This window comes from Leuciscus leuciscus (genome assembly GCF_965113295.1).
Source record: "Leuciscus leuciscus genome assembly, chromosome: 5".
Lineage (NCBI taxonomy): Eukaryota > Metazoa > Chordata > Actinopteri > Cypriniformes > Leuciscidae > Leuciscus > Leuciscus leuciscus.
Window position 1 is genome coordinate 23,501,726 of NC_138729.1, and position 18,391 is coordinate 23,520,116.

The window sequence follows — 18,391 nt, forward strand, 5'->3', positions numbered from 1 at the left end:
GGAAAAACAATAGAATAAAAGTTTCAGAAATTGCAAAGTGATATTTACAAGCATTTGATTATGTACGCAGGGATTTAGCATGTGTTCATGCATATGTAAGAGTATGCAGATTAATGTGTTGGCCTACTCGAGGATCTGTTTAATTACATTTGAAAACTAAACGAGCATGACCAGCCTAACTCCACACGCTTGTGGAGTCGTTTCAAGGACGACTCATTTTGCATTCGTTTTCTGTTGTAACAGCAATTTCATGCATACTTCATAAATTCATATTCTGATAGTGATTCTTATTTTCTTAATATGCCTGCAACCTGATTTAAAAATCAGTGTGCAAGTCAGAGATTAGCATTCAGCATGTGCAATTTTAAACTTATTCGAAGTAATTTTTGCATTTTGTGATGGTGAGAAAAAGGTGGTGAACTCATTAAAATGATATCCCTTCCTGTATTCATTTTGCCAAAATTTGAGGTAGTAGTAACTAAGAATAGGTTGTGATTGAAGACATTAAATAGTGTATTTTGTATTGAATAAATTCCAATTTGTCATTGCAAATTGGAATACTAACTGTACAGCATTCGTATGAATCACGCACTGATCAGAAACAAGTCTCTATGTGTAAATGTCACAATGTCATTAGTAAAATTTATTATTCTGGCCTGTATAAATCCACAGACAATGTCCAAACGGAGAACATTCTGTTTGTTCTTTTCTATGCACGCAAGACTAAAAACACATCTAAAATTCTGTATGCAACTTTTAACTTTTTGGCTGATGTTCATAAATTCACCTGGCAGAGAACAGTTAATACAGGTGTAAATGGAAGGATATCAAAGAAAGAAATCACAGTATTTAAATAATTTGTAGCAGAACCACATACTTCATTTGAACAATGACATTTGGTAGTAGAAATATCAGTTGTTGTTGTTTCTTTGCAACCTGAGGACCCAGATGACTTATGGTCATTAAATATCTGATGTATTATGGACTTTAGTAATACATTTTACATGAAAATGTCAATGTGTCTATCCATGAGCTTGTGCTTTACAGAAAGTAGGTCATGCCACAAAAAAAATATCCTATTCAAGTGGGATTTTAAATCTGAAGTAGAAGAACTGTTGTGCTTTGACAAGTCAAAGCCTTCAACTTAATCTGGCTGAAGTGTTGTGGCATGAGTTAATGTGAGACTGCTAAATTATAAGTTTGGCCAGAAATAAGACTGTAAAGTGTTCTGTGTTGCTATACATCATCTTACCATCCAAATATTAGTGGCCCCTTTTTAACATTAAATCTTCAAAATGTCCAAGTTATGCTCTCAGCATCCATCACATTCAGAACAGTGAATTAAGACATCTACAAAAGAGGCCATGATTAAGTTTGATTTATCATGATTAAGAAATATTTTTTTTTCTGACAACTCCTCATGGCAAATAAAAAATGTAATGTATTTTTTTAAAATGTATTTAATAACTCAATAGTTTCTCTTGGACAGACTTGAGATTTGTTTGATGTTTGATACATTCAAGAAGCGTGTTTTCTTTGAGCAGGTAAAATTAAAAGTTCAGTTCATATATCTGACTGCTTGTATTTATTGACTAAATTGACTAAATATTTATTTATTTATTTATTTATTTATATTTATTGTATACATGTGAAGTAAAATTGAAAATTGAGGATGCAGTGCATCGTGATATCGAATTGAACTAAATCGATGACATGATAATCTTAATCGAACCGAACCGTGAGACCAGTGTAGGTTCACACCCCTAGTTACTAGTGCCATGCTCTAATATCTCAGCTACAGGAATGATGCTTGTTCTTGCTTGTCAGATTGCATGATTTTAATTCAGTAAAATCTTAGGTAAAAGTCAAGTCTGACTGTGCTATATCAGATGTCACGTATGCCAGACGTTACACAATATCGATACATGATGTATGATATACATCTAAGCTACACACGCAAGCCCTTATGCTAATATTGTAAAATAAAAAAAGAACTGAAGGTAATTATTATGGTATGATCTTAAAGGACAAGTTCGGTATTTTACACTTAAAGCCCTGTTTACAGATCGTTTCTGATGAAATCGAATGGTTAAGATAAAAATTTGGACACATGCTGCTGTCCCGAAAATTTTAGGTTTCTTTCGCTTCTCCCCCCCACCTACAGAATGGCTGCATATGGGCACTGGAACAATCCTTCCAAAAAACGCATTAAACTTTCGTTTACAAAGACGTGAAACTCACCGAGTGGTCAGGGGTGTTCACTGATATGCTCACACAAAAATCGCTACAAAAGACGCTTTCCAAATTCCAACAGGTTTTATCGTAGTTTTTGTCAAAAAAAAAAAAAAAAAAACTTGGACAAAAACTACGATAAAACCTGTTGGAAAGCGTCTTTTGTAGCGATTTTTGTGTGAGCATATCAGTGAACACCCCTGACCACTCGGTGAGTTTCACGTCTTTGTAAACGAAAGTTTAATGCGTTTTTTGGAAGGATTGTTCCAGTGCCCATATGCAGCCATTCTGTAGGTGGGGGGGGGAGAAGCGAAAGAAACCTAAAATTCTCAGGACACCAGCATGTGTCCAAATTTTTATCTTAACCGTTCTATTTCATCAGAAACGATCTGTAAACAGGGCTTTAAGTGTAAAATACCGAACTTGTCCTTTAACAGAGAAAGTTAAGAACTGGAACCCAATATTTCGGACAATGTCAATGACAACCTTATCCAGGACTGGCAGATTTGTCCTATGACAAAATAAATATTTTATGATTCCTGAAAGTAGTCTAAGACACCAACATAAACAAATTGAGGCAAGAGCGCATCAGGCTTTAGTAAGCAAAGATCTGTCAGGAATTGAAATGTAACACAAATCTAATCTTCTATATCAATTTCATCAGCTTAAATTACTAAAGATAATTCCAGAAGGTTCATAAATTCAGTCTCTACAAACTCAGTCTCTATTTTTACAAGACTTCCCTCATTTAATTGTATTCAATAATCAGTGACACACTCAGTGCCATCACATCTTACTGCAGTAGCACTGTTTTCTCTCTGCATTTAGTAAATGAGATATTCTCTTGGTGAGTGTCGTGATGCCACGCCAATCTCGGGACTTGGCCGCGAAGCCAGTGCTGAAGTGGTCTCATATGGAGCAGCACGAGTGGAGTAACCGCTGCTGCTGCCATATGCCCCAGGAACCTCTGAAAGTATTTCAGTGGGACTGCCATCCTGCCTTTGAATGTGTTCAAGCAGTTCAGCACCGACTGAGCGCGTTCCTTGGTGAGGTGCGCTGTCTAGGGATGTCACGATACCAAAATTCCAGTAGTCGGTACCGATACCATTAAAATGTTACGGTTCTCGGTACCAATTTCGGTACCACAGCAAAATCTGTTGGAACTATTTTTCCTATTTTATTTAACTATTTGAAAAAAATATTAAGTTCAATTCAATTACTATTATTTATGATGGTAATCATAAGTAAATAATACATATAAGCATTGAAGGCTACATGCTGTTTAAATGTAAATATTGCTTATAAAAAAATCAAGTGAAAAACAAGCAACCTTTTATGCACACATTATTATTATTATTAGTAGTAGTAGTAGTATTTTTAATACATGGAGACGTAGCTAAATCTACTGTACAGTAGCCTAATATAATTATCTCTGTCAATTTTTTTCTACAACCAATGGTCAACTGAACTTTTATTTTGATGGGTTGCCGTGAAGACCTTTGAGTTTCTGTGTGTGTATGAAATGACGATAGTTTTTCTCAAATGAAACGGTAAAATGCTCATGAAGTGACTCTCAGAGCGGCTCTGGAGATGAATTTCATCTCATCATATCAGATCATGTCATCATATCGTGAGGCAGCAGAGACTGAAAACAGCACGAGCGTCACTCGTGCTTCAGTGTGTGTGTGTGTGTGTGTGTGTGTGTGTGTGTGTGAGAGGTAAATGAAACCGCGCGTCTGTGCCATTCATTCACACAGAGACCAGCAGAAAATGCAGGGTTAATATTTAAATAGTCTTTTTGCGGTTTAATATACAGACTATATATATATCGTGGTATATATCGGCTACAGTGCTCCTAGTAAAAAAGTTAGTCTGGAGCCCCGTGCTTAGATAAACACGGAAGCGACTGAAAGCAGCTGCCTCTTAGTGGGTACCTAATATACCCGGTACTCGGTACTACAGAAATGCTGGTATCGTCACATTTAAAAAAATTCTGTACCGACTTGGTACCGAATTACTTGTACTTTGCCGTCCTTTGCCAATAGGACTGCGATCTCCGCCCACAAGACATGGGCATCAGCTGCTCTCACTGTAGTGGAGTGGATGGCCCGAAACTTGGGGGGACGCCTGGCAAACTGAATCACATAGCCGAGCCTGATGGTCCGAATGAGCCAGTGAGACGGACTGGGGAGCGCTAACCAGGCTAGCAGAGACCGTACAAGCGAGACCAAAGGGGCCGTAGGCATACCCGCAGTGGGGCAGTGAGGTGGAACGCAGGGACGCGGCTCGGGAGGCTTTCTCTGGGAGGCGGCCTGTAGCGGGGTCTGAGTGTGCTGAGCAACACTTACCTGGTTCCACGGGGCAGGAGGCGCATGAGGCGGCTTGGATGCGTTCTCGAACTGCACGCTGGTGCCCGCTGGCGATAGAAGAGGCGGATGAGAGGACTGATTCTCTCCTCCCACTGCTCTCTGGGCCCTCTTCGGCCCCAGAGATGGAAGAAACTGCTCTTTTATTGTAAATTTGGGTACGGCTGGTTTTATGGCCAGCGGCGGAACACAAATAAAAGGGAACAAAAGATTTTCCACCCGGCCCTCCGGGGGAGGGAGCCTGAACCGGACTTTGTCGGTCTCCCTCATGTCAGCCAGACACAGTCAGATATGGTGTTCCTGGACCACCATAGTGGACATCGCACGACCCACCGACCGCACGGTCACCTTCGTCGGAGAACTTGGGGATCATGACCAGCCTCGTGCAGTTCCTTCAGTGCCTTGGAAGGGAGACATGGTTATCTGCGCCAAGTGGAGTTAGGGCACAGTTGCATAGTAACAGCTCGCTCCACTGGTGGGATACGCGTGTAACCCTTAGCCGCCCCGCCATAAAGGCTGGTGAGGGAGTAGGAGCCAATGGGACGGTTTCTGGCAGTAAAAGGTGCCGTCCACGCTCCAGTGAGCTCCTCATGCACCTCCGGGAAGAAAGGCACCGGGGTGGGTTGCTGAGAACCAGCGAGCGCCACCCCGAGATACCAATCGTCCAGCCTCGGGGGGTCGGGACACGGTTGAGGGTTCCACACGAGCCCAATCCTGTTGGCGGCCCGGGAAAGCATGGCCATCATCTCCGGGTCCGACTCGGGGCACCGAATCGTCATCCGCAGAGAAGTCTGACCCACCCTCCGATGCAGCAATCGACATCTGTTCATCATGGGGAGTGCCGAAGGAAACGACTGGTACACAACTCTTGGATCCAGCACGTTCCGTTGGCAGCTCTACTGGCTGCCGAGCGTGGGAGGGATGAGGGTTCCTAGGGGGTTGGTTCCCCGAAGGAAGCACACTCACCGTGATCCTCAGGTCACCCGTACCACCGCCTTAAGTAACCTTCGGAGGAGGGTTAGATCGCGGCGGAGGCGCAGGGACTCCGCCTCAGCGTGTTCAATGCCCAGACACGCGATACAGCGCTCGTGACCATCCCGTGATCCCAGGCAACGACTGCATCCAGAAACACACAGGTAGAGTGACATATTTAAAAAGAGGCGCTCTGCCCGTGTAAGCTCTTTTAAGGACTGCTCTCCTTGGTGCTGAAGCACGCAGGGGAACAGTCGTAGCGAACATGGACAGGAATGTGCACCTGTCGTGCGCTGTCTCTCTCCCTGGCGATCTTACCAGCTGTAAAAACAGCCTTTCAGCGCTCTCACGGCACACCTTACCAGCTGTAAAAAAAGCTTTTTTGTTTTTGCTCAAAAAAGAGAGAGAGTGGCTAAGCAGCTGATGCAAATGATTGCACGTTTAGTTTCACTCGAAGTAGATTGGCCTCTCTAGCGAGATTCCTATTCGTCGATCACCACGTACGTAGGGAGTGACTGACTGATAGGGAACAGCTCACTAATATGAGAAGAGACCTCTTTTCTAACTCTACCTGTAAAGGCTGTTTGCATGGAGGCCTCATAGGATGACTCTTTAAGGAAGAGGAGGCCATACTAGAAATTTCTAGTGTCTTTCCTCTTACCATGTGGAAAAGCAGCTAAGCTTAGAAATGTTCAAAGGATGAAAAGGATGTTTTTATGGAGGCCTCAGTAAGATGACTCACCAAGACCGCTAGGTTCAAATTTCACAGAGCTCAGGGAGCAGGGGAGCTCCCTTTTTTTTTTCTCTGTAAAAAAAACAGAGATACCACTTTTCTAGCTCTACCTGAAAAGCTGTTTGCATGGAAGCTTCAGCAGGATGACTCTTGAAGAAGAGGAGACCTGCCATATTTTATTATTTTTTTAAAGGCTAAGCTTTAATATATCCAGCACGGAGCTCAGGGAGCGAAGGGTCTAAGAGCAGCTCCTTATTATGAGAAAGAGACCTCTTTTCTAGGTCAACCTGCAAAACTGTTTGCATGGAGGCCTCAGCAGGATGACTCTTGAAGAAGAGGAGGCCTGTCACATGTTTGAGGACAGCTGGGCTCAAATATCACCGAGCGACGGGGCCTAAGAACCACTCTCAGTGAGAGAGAGAGAGAAAGAGAGAGAGAGAGAGAGAGAGAGAGAGAGAGAGAGAGAGAGAGAGAGACCACTTCTCTAATTCTACCTGAAAAGCTGTTTGTATGGAGGCCTCAGCAGGATGACTCTTTTTAAGGAAAATAAGGCCTGCCATATTCACACCAGAGGGTTCTAGCGTTATGTAAAACACAGCTAAGCTCAGATATGGGGCCAATTCCTGATGCAAAGATAACTCTCTTTTCTTTTTTTTTTTTTTTTGGCCGCAGGCGATGCACTCGGCATAACGACCCTAAATTAAATTGAGTACTGAAGTCTATATCTGGGGCAGCCTGGTCGTTTGAGGGAGGCTTTACACTGGAAGCCGGTCACCTTAACACGTCCTGCCTGCTGGAACTAAAGAGGCTCAAAACTCTGTGAAGGCCTGCTATGACTCAACCAGAGGTGAAGTACTCTGCATAATGACCCTTTCAAACAAGGGGAGTATTTAGGCTTACCCGGCGACTTTCTGTGAAATGGAGCACTCTGTAAAAACACCCTTAACCGTTTCACACATAAGTTTAAAATATTCTGGCTGACCCCCCAGCGTGAGTTTTTCAAGGCGACCGTTATTTAGAACGTGTCACTTTATGGTTTCCATGGTGACGCGTCATTGCTTGTCACGTGACACACCACAGCAACATATATATAAATAGCTATGACATGAAATATCTGATATTCCGATTGTCAAATATATGCAAGTGGAAGTGTTTTGTTGTTTAAACACCTTTATAACGATCACGTTAGTTGAGCTGCATGTGCAATGGGCACTGCCATGTTAGTTTGTGCCGCAGTTCAGAGAATCGGATTTGTTGGATTTACAACACGTGAATTCATCCACTTCTCCCGAAATACATGAAAGTAGGTGGCTGGTGAACTGGGAGAAGAATAGAGTAAACTTTAAAGTTACTTACACAGTGTGTATCTGATATTAATAAAATGTGTCTAATTATAATGGAAAGAATTTTGATTGCCTCTTCCATAGACATCAGTGTGTATTTTACAAACTCTAAATGTATTGTTTTTTTTAGTACTTATGTGAATTTATATGTCTGAAACCTAAAATAAACATTATGTGGTTGAAAACACTGAAAAGTTATGATATATGACAGCTCTGAGCGCGCCTGTCTCTGGCTCAGCGCGAGCCAACGCGCGAAAGCACATTTGAATTTAGCAGTTGATCACGTGATGCACTGACCGTTCTAACCACACCAGTGTGATCGTACGCTCCAGGGAACAGCCTAGACTGATCACACCGGTGTGATCGTACGTGCGAAAGGGTTAAACCGAGGGGTGTACTGTATACGTTTCTTGAAAACAACATCATGAAAGCTCCTGCCGAGCCTCTCCATACGATGCTGAACTCAGAGTCCTAGGGAGCTACTAACACACAGCTGTTAGGAGTTTATACACTTACTAACAGCTGTGGCGCTTACTGTACAGGAGGCCCGGTTCTTAGAGGGCCAACTACTCACAAAAGCGCAAATATTTGTATAAATATTTATTAGGGGACTCCAGGGAGCAACATTCTCACAGAATAACTCTCTAACGAGAGGAGTAACATAAGCTCAACCTGAGCATGTTAAATGTTCAGTAAGCATGTCGTTAAGCTCTATGTGCACTCTCACCAGAGTGACCCTGACCACAGATTTGTACTCTGCTCAAAGACACATAGCGCTGCCACAGGGCTATGGGGAGCGGAGGCCTCAGCAGAAAGACCGTTTGCACTATCTAAACCATTCAAATTGCCGTCTTCTGCAGGATCACGAGGAGGGCCATGGACCAGTTTTGGACAATTTTATCTCATGGTGCAAGGACTCATATCTCCACCTCAACGTCTCTAAAACCAAAGATATGTGTATTTAATTTTGCCGTAATCCTCCTACCACAGCTTCAACTTTGATTAATGGCATAGCGGTAGATGTGGTAAGCCAATACAAGTATTTGGGCACCATTTTAGAGGATAAACTGAACTTTGACACCAATACAGACTATATATGTAAAAAAGCTAATCAGATACTTTTTTTCTTAAGAAAGTTGAATGGGTTTAATGTTGATAGATCACTTCTGAAAGCTTTTTATTCATCCTTTGTTGAGTCAATTTTAACCTTTTGTATGATCTGTTGGTTTGGCAATTTGAGTGTAATTAACAAAAACAGATTGGGAAAAACTGTAAGCATATGTCGGAAAATAATTGGCACTGATCTCAACAGCATTGAAAATATGTACGAGGCCAGAGCTACACAGAGGGCAATGGCCATTTTGGCTAACATCACTCACCCACTACACTCTGAGTTTTGCCTCCTACTATCAGGAAGGAGGTAAACCTATCGAAAACGTGCCAGGTCCAACAGATATCTGAGATCATTTGTACCATTAGCTGTTGGGTTTCTCAACAAACTATAGGTACTTGTGTATTTATGTTTTTATCTATTTATTATCTCATGGTTTTATGTGTTTTGTGCAAATGTGTACGTGTTGGCTACTTGTTGTGAACCAAATTGCCCCTTGGGGACATTAAAGATATTTCAATTCAATTCAATTCAATTCAATTCAATTCAATTCAATTCAATTCAATTCAATTCAATTCAATTCAATTCAATTCAATTCAATTCAAATAGGAAGAGAGCCGAAGCACTCTTCCTGTGATGTATCATATCTAGGAACAGCAGCTACAACTGTCTCCATGGTAAGCTCTGTCCCTTCCACCCCGTAGGCATGGAGGACTAAGATTGTGGGCTTACTTGGGGAGCTGGGTAGTTTACGACTTTACGAGAACAGCTGCTAAAATGGCACGTTCAGCTTGCCAGCATCTGCATCTCCAACACTTGAAACAGTTCAGAGGTTGTGGCACTTTCCATAAGACCCCATTTGTCAGTTTTTCGCCATAACGTTAAACGTGACTGACAGATGGGGAACATCTCGTAACTCTTGTTCACTGAGGGAGGGAACGGAGATATTATGATGTCCATCCTGCCACAATCATGAACCACCCCGCTGAATGGCCCGGGATCCTGTCTCGGCTCCGAAGCATAAACCTCAATGAGTGCCATCTTATATACCCGTCTGTATGGGGGAGTAGCTGGGCATGCAAATTCCACTCACCAATTCCATTGGCCGTTTTTCTAAAACTCAAAGGTGATTGGGGCTCCCAAGTGAAACCCCATCTGTCAGTCTTTCGACAAAACATCTCAGTTTCCCCCATCAGGGAACGAGGGTTACGACAGTAACCAAGACATTCCTAGCTTATAGGGGTACCTTTAGGGCCATGCAAGGCGCTTGACTATGCTTTAGTTTTTGATATATTGGGAGTGAGAATGGGCTGGAAAAGGAGATGCTTACATTTAAAAAAATATATATATTAAAATTATTTTTAGGGATGCCCCGATAATATATATTGTGGCCAATAAGGATTTTTTTTTGTATGGCCGATATTAAAATTATAATAAAATGGCTCATAATAAAATAATACTTTTTAAATGTTTTAAATGTATTACATTTATATTGTCTTGTCTAAGTAATTATTATTTTTTAAATACAGAAACTAAAATCAATCATTTTAAATGCTACAGGTAAATTTAAGGCATCACCACATTAGAATGTACAGTATTAAAATGGATATTCATTTTGAGATTTGATAAATAATAACTGTTAATCATATCACATTAAGCTTCAAATTAGATTACGTAAAGTTTATTTACCAGAACAACAATTGCATCATGTAGTGGACCATCAGTGTGGAGAGTCTCGACATCATCCTCGATGAGGTAGTCCCACTCCACTCCTATTTCAATGAAGCGCCGAGATCTCGCATCTTCTCCTTTGCCATTGAGAATGTAATGTCCTGTTGCTTGGTTTTTGATAGCTGCATTCAAAGATTAATTACAACTCTTCATAAGTTCAGGGATAAGAGGTTAACAGAAGGATCTGAATCAAACTGAAAGATCTGTTAATTTAAGCTATTGCATCAGCCATCAAAACAGACGTTTGGATGTGCACATGTCAGGAAAATAACCATTGCTACCAGTCATCAAATGTCACTTGTGAAAAAAGGTTTGATGTAATGAAGTCAAAAATTGTGTTTATTTTTGGCAGAGGAAAAAAAGGGCTGAATATCAACAAAATGTTAACTTTAAAAAGGATAATTCCCCCAAGCGTGGACATTTCTTCTGTGGAATTAAAAAAGGTTTTGCTCCTCTATACAACAAAAATGAATGGTAACCAAAAACTGTAAGCTCAGGAAAAATACAAAAAATTCAATAAACAACACAATAAAAGCTTCATACAGTAGGTCATTCTAGTTCATAAACTAGTGTGCTATTACAAGCCATTGCAGCGATTTGTGTGAATAATAAATTTAAATAAAGGTAATTTACAAAATCTGAAAATCATGGTCACCATTCAGCTTGGAAATTACGCTTTTCCACCTGTGATTTTCACAAAAAATGTCACTTTTTTTTTAATACATTTTTTGTTTTGTGTGAAAAAAAAAATTCCCAGGCCATTTGATGACTGAAAAATAGACCAATCTGAATAGGTCAGAATAAATGCTAAAGGTGTTAATCATAAAACTAATCAGAGCAAGCAAGGATGCTACTGATGGGAACTCACATATTATACATTACTTAATTCATCGTTCACTGCTATATTCAATTATCATGCAAATAAATGCTTTTTATCTTAATTACAAATCTAAAAATTGGAGACAGAAATGGGTCATTTAAGGCACCATATACATTTTATTTTTGTACATTATTGTTGGTTAGTATTTATAATACATATATGTATACATGTATATCATATGTATATTACATAACTGGCTGCAGTGTATCAGTTTAGCCAATATATATTATATATATATATATATATATATATATATATATATATATATATATATATATATATAGCCTATATATATATATATATATATTTTTTTTTTTAGAACCCTGAGGCCTATGCTTAGACAGCTAACTCTGATTTATTAATTTAACAGACTGGTGAACAAAAGATTTCTGGAATCTTCCCGTAATCCAACTCTTCTGTTTGATGGAAATTGCTAAGATTTAGCATTTTGGCATGCAAAGGAATTTAAATATTGTAATCAGTTAAGCTAAATATATGGATAACTGAAATTTTTATCAATTAGCTATTAAGCACTCCTAAAGGAAAGTATTATTGAAACAGAAACATTACCTTTGTAAGGTTAACTGGGGCAGTAAAGATAGGCATTGAACTACTTACTGTATCTTGGTAATTAAAATAAGGTTAGGTTTAATTAAAAGTTCAACTACCAAGGAGTAATATTTAAAGTCCTATAGTACTTTCAAGAAGCACTTTCAAGAAGGGGAATATTCTTAGAATAAAAGCGACTTCAATTCAATTCATCCAATTATGTGCATTACAATGTGATAATTGCTGTCTGCATGGGCTTCTCCAAATGAATAGAATGAATAAAAAGGGCCAATAAATAATTTTGTCTTTCCCTCTTTTAACTCTGTGTACAGTTTAAAAAGGCTATGTGAAGCCAGTACTGTTACAGTTCAGATTCAAATAAATAAATAAAAATGAAACCTTAATTAAGATAGGGCCTCAAAGAAAACAAGAAAAAAGAAAAAAAGAAAAAACACTGACATTCAAAACTAGCTTTTCAATGCTATTCAATTCACAAAGCATAAAAATGCAATGCCTTAATGCTCATATTTTTATGGAAAACAGAACTCCTCCCCTGAGGAGGGAACGTAGACGTTACGTCAGTGACTGACAAATGGGAGTTTCGCTTAGAAGCCTATCACCTTCGAGTTCTTACAAAACAAGCCAATGGCAAAACAATGCCATGGGTCTGCGGAATTTGCATAGCGCAACTCCTCCCCACCGCATGGGTATAAAAGGAGCAACGCGGCAATCTCGCATTATGTTATGCTGAGGAGCCGAGACTGAACTCTCGGCTGTTCCAGATGTACAATGGTTGTGGCAGGGGGGCACAAGATCTCCGTTCCCTCCTCAGGGAACGAGGGTTACTCCGAGTTACGTCAGTGACTGACGAATGGGGTCCCAATTCAATCACGCCACAGCGGCTGTCTTCCAGTGCCCTGCACAAGTCTGAACTCCCTGTCATGAGACTAGCACGGACGAAGGGCTAGGTTTAACGCAATAATACCAAGGTACACTGGGTGGAATATACCAGGTGGAATATGTAACACAGCGCCTACCCGTAGGGAGGACTTAGAATACACATATGACCCGAGAGCGGGATGCATATGGAAAACTCAGAGGTATCCAGCCCGCAGGGTGGAATGTTTCAACCTCGAGATGGCAAGAGGTCTTGCCGATGGCAAACTCGTGCTTGGTGGAGACTTACCGTGGAAATACACAGGTGGGGGTTGCCGAAGCAGGGAACCATGCACATGGAAGCACCTAGCCAATCACGAGGGCTGACCGACCGGACATGCACTCTGGTGACGGCATCGACAGTGCAGGATGAACTCAGGGTCTAAGAGAACTCATCTGAGTGAAATAGCGCATGCATCCAGTCCAGCAAGTGATGACTTACTGGCTAGTGGAAGCGAGTACATGAGAGGACACTGGCTCTACCCGGAGATTATAGAATCTCGCAAACGTGTTGGGTGTCACCCTGCCTGCAGCTCTACAGATGTCTGTTAGCGAGGTGCCATGCGCTAAAGCCCAGGAGGAACCTGGTCAACCCTGCGTCTAGTAAGCCAAGACAATGGCGTCCACTATCCAGTGAGACGACCTTTGCTTGGAGAGAGCCTTTATCTTCAGCTTCTCACCACAACAGACAAAGAGCTGGTCTGAGGTCCTGAAACACTGTGTTCTGTCTACGTAAGCATGGAGGGCGCGTACTGGACAGATCAGTGCCAAGGCTGGGTCTGGCTCCTCCGAGGGCAGCGCTTGCAGGTTCACCACCTGATCCCTGAAGGGAGTGGTGGGAACCTTGGGCACGTATCTAGGCCGGGGTCTCAAGATCACGTGAGAGTTGGCCGGCCAGAATTCTAGGCACGCTTCGTCAACTGAAAATACCTGCAGGTCCCCTACCCTCTTGATGGAGGCCAAAGCGACCAGGAGCGCTGTCTTCATAGACAGGAACTTAAGCTCCACTGATCGCAATGGCTCAAAGGGAGCTCTCTGCAGGGCTGATAAGACCACTGCGAGGTCCCAAGAAGGTATAAGAGGAGAGCGAGGAGGATTTAGTCTCCTCGCCCCCCTCAGGACCCTGATGACCAGGTCATGCTGTCCCACCGTTTTTGACTCTATGAGGTCGTGGTGCGCAGAGATGGCAGTCACATAAACCTTCAGGGTGGAAGGAGACAGCCTTCGTTTCAACCCTTCTTGGAGGAAGGAGAGCACAGACCCGATCTGGCATTTTCTGGGGTCTTCTCGGTGAAAAGAACACCAGGTGACGAAGAGGTTCCATTTCAACGCATAGGCGTGTCTCGTAGACAAGGCCCTAGCGGAAGTGATGGTAGCCACCACCTGAGATCAGGGAGGACGAGGAGCAGGTCCTTCTGGTTGCGCCTCATTGGCCCACCCGGACTTGATTCTCCGAACTGGTGCTCCTCGCGACAGCCCCTCCCTGGCCAATCCCTCTGTGGAAGAACCTCCTTTCTCAGAGATGGGGCACCCTCTGGCACCCACGTCCCGATCTGTAGAACCTGCATGTGTGGGTTCTGGACGGGACGTGGGTGCCAGAGGGTCTCGGTATGGATCATGCCAAAGGCGCTGGGGTCCTGTCCAGGAGCCTGCAGAATGTCCATTGCACATGGCACCCCAGCCCTTTGGCAGAGGCATCTGTTGAGACAACAACATGCCTGGAAACTCGTTCTAAGGGCATTCCGGCCGTTAGAAAGGAGAGGTTCGACCACGGGGTGAAGGTCTGACGGCAGGCCCGAGTAACTGGTACTCGGAGCATGCCCTGTTGCCATGCCCATCTCGGGACTCGATCGCGAAGCCAGTGCTGAAGCGGTCTAATATGAAGCAGTCTGAGCGGCGTGGCTTCAGTGGAACCGCACTCTTGCTCTCAAATTGACTCAGCCAATTCAGCAGTGACTGCGCGCGCTCACTCGTAAGCTGCGCGTACATGGCGACCGAGTCGATTTCCATACCGAGAAAAGAGTGAGCTAGAATCAGCCAGTCGTCGAGATAGTTCAGGATGCGAACCCCGTGTTGCACAAGGCACAAGGAGGCAGTACAGCCGAGTCTTCATCTCCAGATGACTCAAGCCCACCTTGTGATGCGGCGATAGCCATCTGCCGGGGCGGCGAATTAAATGCTGGGCCCGCCACAAGACCTCATCCGGAAACCTCACAGGTTGCAATGTGGAAGAGGGGGGTGTGGCCTGAGGAGAATTTGTCGGGTAGTTCCACACCGTCAGCCTCAGATCACCCTGGCCACCAGCCAAAGTATCCCCTCTCGTGGAGAGAATAGATAGGGGTGTGGAAGAGGGGACTCTACCTCTAAGGAGGTCATTGAGTCTCGATCGCAACATTGTGATGGTCATGTTCCCGCAATGAGAACACGACGCATCCATGAATGCTGCCTGAGCGTGATTTAAGCCCAAACGTGCCAGGCAGCATTCGTGCCCATCAGCAGAATTAATCTGTCTACCGCACCCAGAAATACACGGGCGAGACATCTTAGCCCTTGCCCTAACCCTAACCCTAACCCAAATGCAGCTCTTTTAGAGAGGATAAAACTCAACAGCAGTGCTGAAGCACCCAGGGAGAAAACACACACTGTTGGCAGATCACTGCACAGACCGCAGCAGGAATGAGATCTCGTTGGAACACGCCAATCACACCAATACGGCTGAAGAGTCGCTCGTCTCGTATCTAGAACTCGTAGACAGTTTGCAGTGGAGAGAAGTGAAGAAACACTCGGCTCCAAAGCAAAAACATAATGCGAGATAGCCGCGCTGCTCCTTTTATACCCACGCGGTGGGGCGGAGTTGCGCTACGCAAATTCCACAGACCCATGGCATTGTTTTGCCATTGGGTCGTTTTGTAAGAACTCGAAAGGTGATAGGCTTCTAAGTTTTTATTTTTATTTAAATTAGTTAACATGTTATTTTTGCATAAATGCATCTGTTCGTGTGTGTATCCTGGACGCCTCAATCTTGTGAAAGCTAAAATATTAATTGTCAGAAATAGTTGTTTTGGACTGTTTTTAGAGAGTGAAGGGCGCTTGACGTAATCTTTGCACATTCCTCTTTTAAACAATGGTGTGGTTCTTGCTGCCTACATCAAGCATGATCTTCCCAACGTGCATACGTCACATGAGAAGTTGTGGACTCATGGAAGCGCATTGCAGAGCAGGACCAAGGTGAATATTTGTGTTTAAGTATATACATTTGTATTATTTTATTATTATTTTCAGAAAATGACAGATCATTACACTTATTTCTTGTCTAGGATCGTGTGGATTACTTTGAAACTGCCTAAATATGGATTTTGGACCATCAAAAATGGACTACGGTGAGCCCAGTTTCTCTTCAGCTGAAGAAAGAATTGTATCTACATCTTTGATGGACCGGAGTAAATAATCAAGAAATTTAAATTTGTGGGTGAACTACTCCTTTAACACTTGTGAATTTGGCAGATGCGTTTATCCAAAGAGGCTTGCATTGCATTCAATGTTATTGCTTGCCCTGGCTGTTGCTAGTGCCATTCTCTATTGTTTGAGCTACAGGAAGGTTCATGTTTTGTTCTACAACATTAATTGAGTTACATACATTCTCAAATGCTTTAAAAAACGTTTGCTAAAAGTTGTCTGGCAAGCACACTATGGGCAGTTGTAGTACAAAATGCTTTTAAAATTCATGTTTGAGCTTCTATATTCTGTGTAACAAAACATGAACAAATTATTATACTCGTTATCTGAAAACTGCTATTTTAAAAACCCACTGTAAATTCCAGAAGGAACCCATAGCTTGAAATTGCTCATTCCCTTTCAGGTTTTAGGACTATGATCCACAATGCCACAGAAAAATTGTGGTGGACAGTGATTGTCTCTAAAATCTGTGAGTATAATTCTGTTTAATGCACTTCCAGGGAAATGCACATGCTGCTTTATATGAATACATTGGTCCGATGGATAAGTATTAGAGTGACATGGATCCATTTACCACAGCTACCTGTACCACGCACAGAATACATGAGCATGCATTTGATATTTTTATTGTTTATCCTGGGAAACATGAGGACAGATTTCACTTACCAAGAATTTGAGGAGAAGCCTCATGTTCTTGTATGATCACATGTCTAGCCCCAGGAGGAATGAGAAACATCTTTAGGTAACCTTTGCAACGGTGAAAAAAAGGCAAAGGGAGAGACAGCAGAAGCAATTAGTTAGTTAAGAAGTTCTACTACGGTTTAATCTTTGCAGAGGTGGGCATCTCATCACTAAGGCATTTCTACAGTAGTACATCACTAAAGCTTTCAGATTTGAACAGTTAGACTATTGCAACTGTCCATCTAGCAGGGTCATGAGAAGCCTATAAGGAAAAAATATCAAGACGTGACAGAAGGTTCCACTTCCATTCATTTCATACATTCATCCATGTGAATGTAGGACATATCCTTCAGAAGCTTAAAAAACAATGTCAGGCGAAACAAAACTGAAAACCATGAACAATTGTTATGTAAGGCTAATTAAGAAGGATGCTGAATGGCAGAGCCTTGAGTCAGTTTGCAATACATCACACAAAAACACTAATGTTGCCTTCTCTACGAATGCCCATTCCTCTGCAAAGCATGATACCACTCACCCATCACATTTCTAGAATCCTCCGTTTCATTCAGATATATATTCCGAGCTCCTTTCGGCAGCAAGAAGGCTCCTCTTGTTTTCCCTTCAGAATCAGAAGGATTTGTTACATCATTTACATGCTAAATGCCTCTAAACCAAAGCTAGACTTTGAACCAGTCTCTAGCAGCATGATGCCTGTCTGAGACACCGGTGTGATGTAACAAGTTGGGCTAGGAGTCTAATCATTGCAATGAAGGATTAAGTCACTTAAGGCAGTGTCTGTTGGGAGGATTTATCATCAATTAATGTGGACAGGAAGACATCTGCAAGGAAAGATGGGGCTGCTGGGTAATCCTAATAGAGTTCAGGTTAGAGTGCAGGCCTAAAAGGAGGAGGAATAAAATAGGGTTGAGGAAGGAGAAAGAGAGATTAAAGAAAATGGACAGAAATAATGGTTGGTGTGTTATGATGGTGGGGGAGGGATGCTGAACACTACAGTATGTATGAGTGGGGGTGAGAGAGAGCATATTCATATAAAGTGGCAAGATCAACAAACTACTAATAGTGTATTCGAGCAAGCCAACACCACAAGCATCGAGGCGATGCTAATAAAGAACCAGCTGCGATGGGCGGGTCATGTAGTCCGTTTGGAGGACTCTAGGATTCCCAAGCAGATCATGTACTTGGAGCTGGAGGCTGGCAAGCGCACACAGGGAGGTCAGATGAAACAATACAAGGACACTCTACATCACAGCCTTAAACAGTGTTTCAAAGCCAACAACTGGGAGCAACAAGCTCGGGACAGGAAATTATGGAGGAGCACTATCCATCGTGGTGTTAAAATATTTGAAGAGCAACGGAGAAACAAAAGAAAAGAAAAGAAAA

General features: G+C 42.4%; 1 protein-coding gene across 4 annotated transcripts in view; it reads right to left on the reverse strand.

The window, feature by feature from the left end:
• adamts3 (ADAM metallopeptidase with thrombospondin type 1 motif, 3) overlaps nucleotides 1–18,391 on the reverse strand; it is a 137,034-nt gene that overhangs the window by 15,579 nt on the left and 103,064 nt on the right. For 2 of the 4 annotated variants that reach the window (XM_082169991.1, XM_082169990.1), the window contains 3 exons: nucleotides 17,526–17,609; nucleotides 16,976–17,056; nucleotides 10,447–10,610 (listed from right to left, as the gene is read on the reverse strand). In XM_082169991.1, coding sequence (XP_082026117.1) covers nucleotides 10,447–10,610; nucleotides 16,976–17,056; nucleotides 17,526–17,609 — 329 coding nt within the window. The remainder of the gene's footprint in view (nucleotides 1–10,446; nucleotides 10,611–16,975; nucleotides 17,057–17,525; nucleotides 17,610–18,391) is intronic. The other 2 variants (XM_082169993.1, XM_082169992.1) reach the window with 1 other exon arrangement.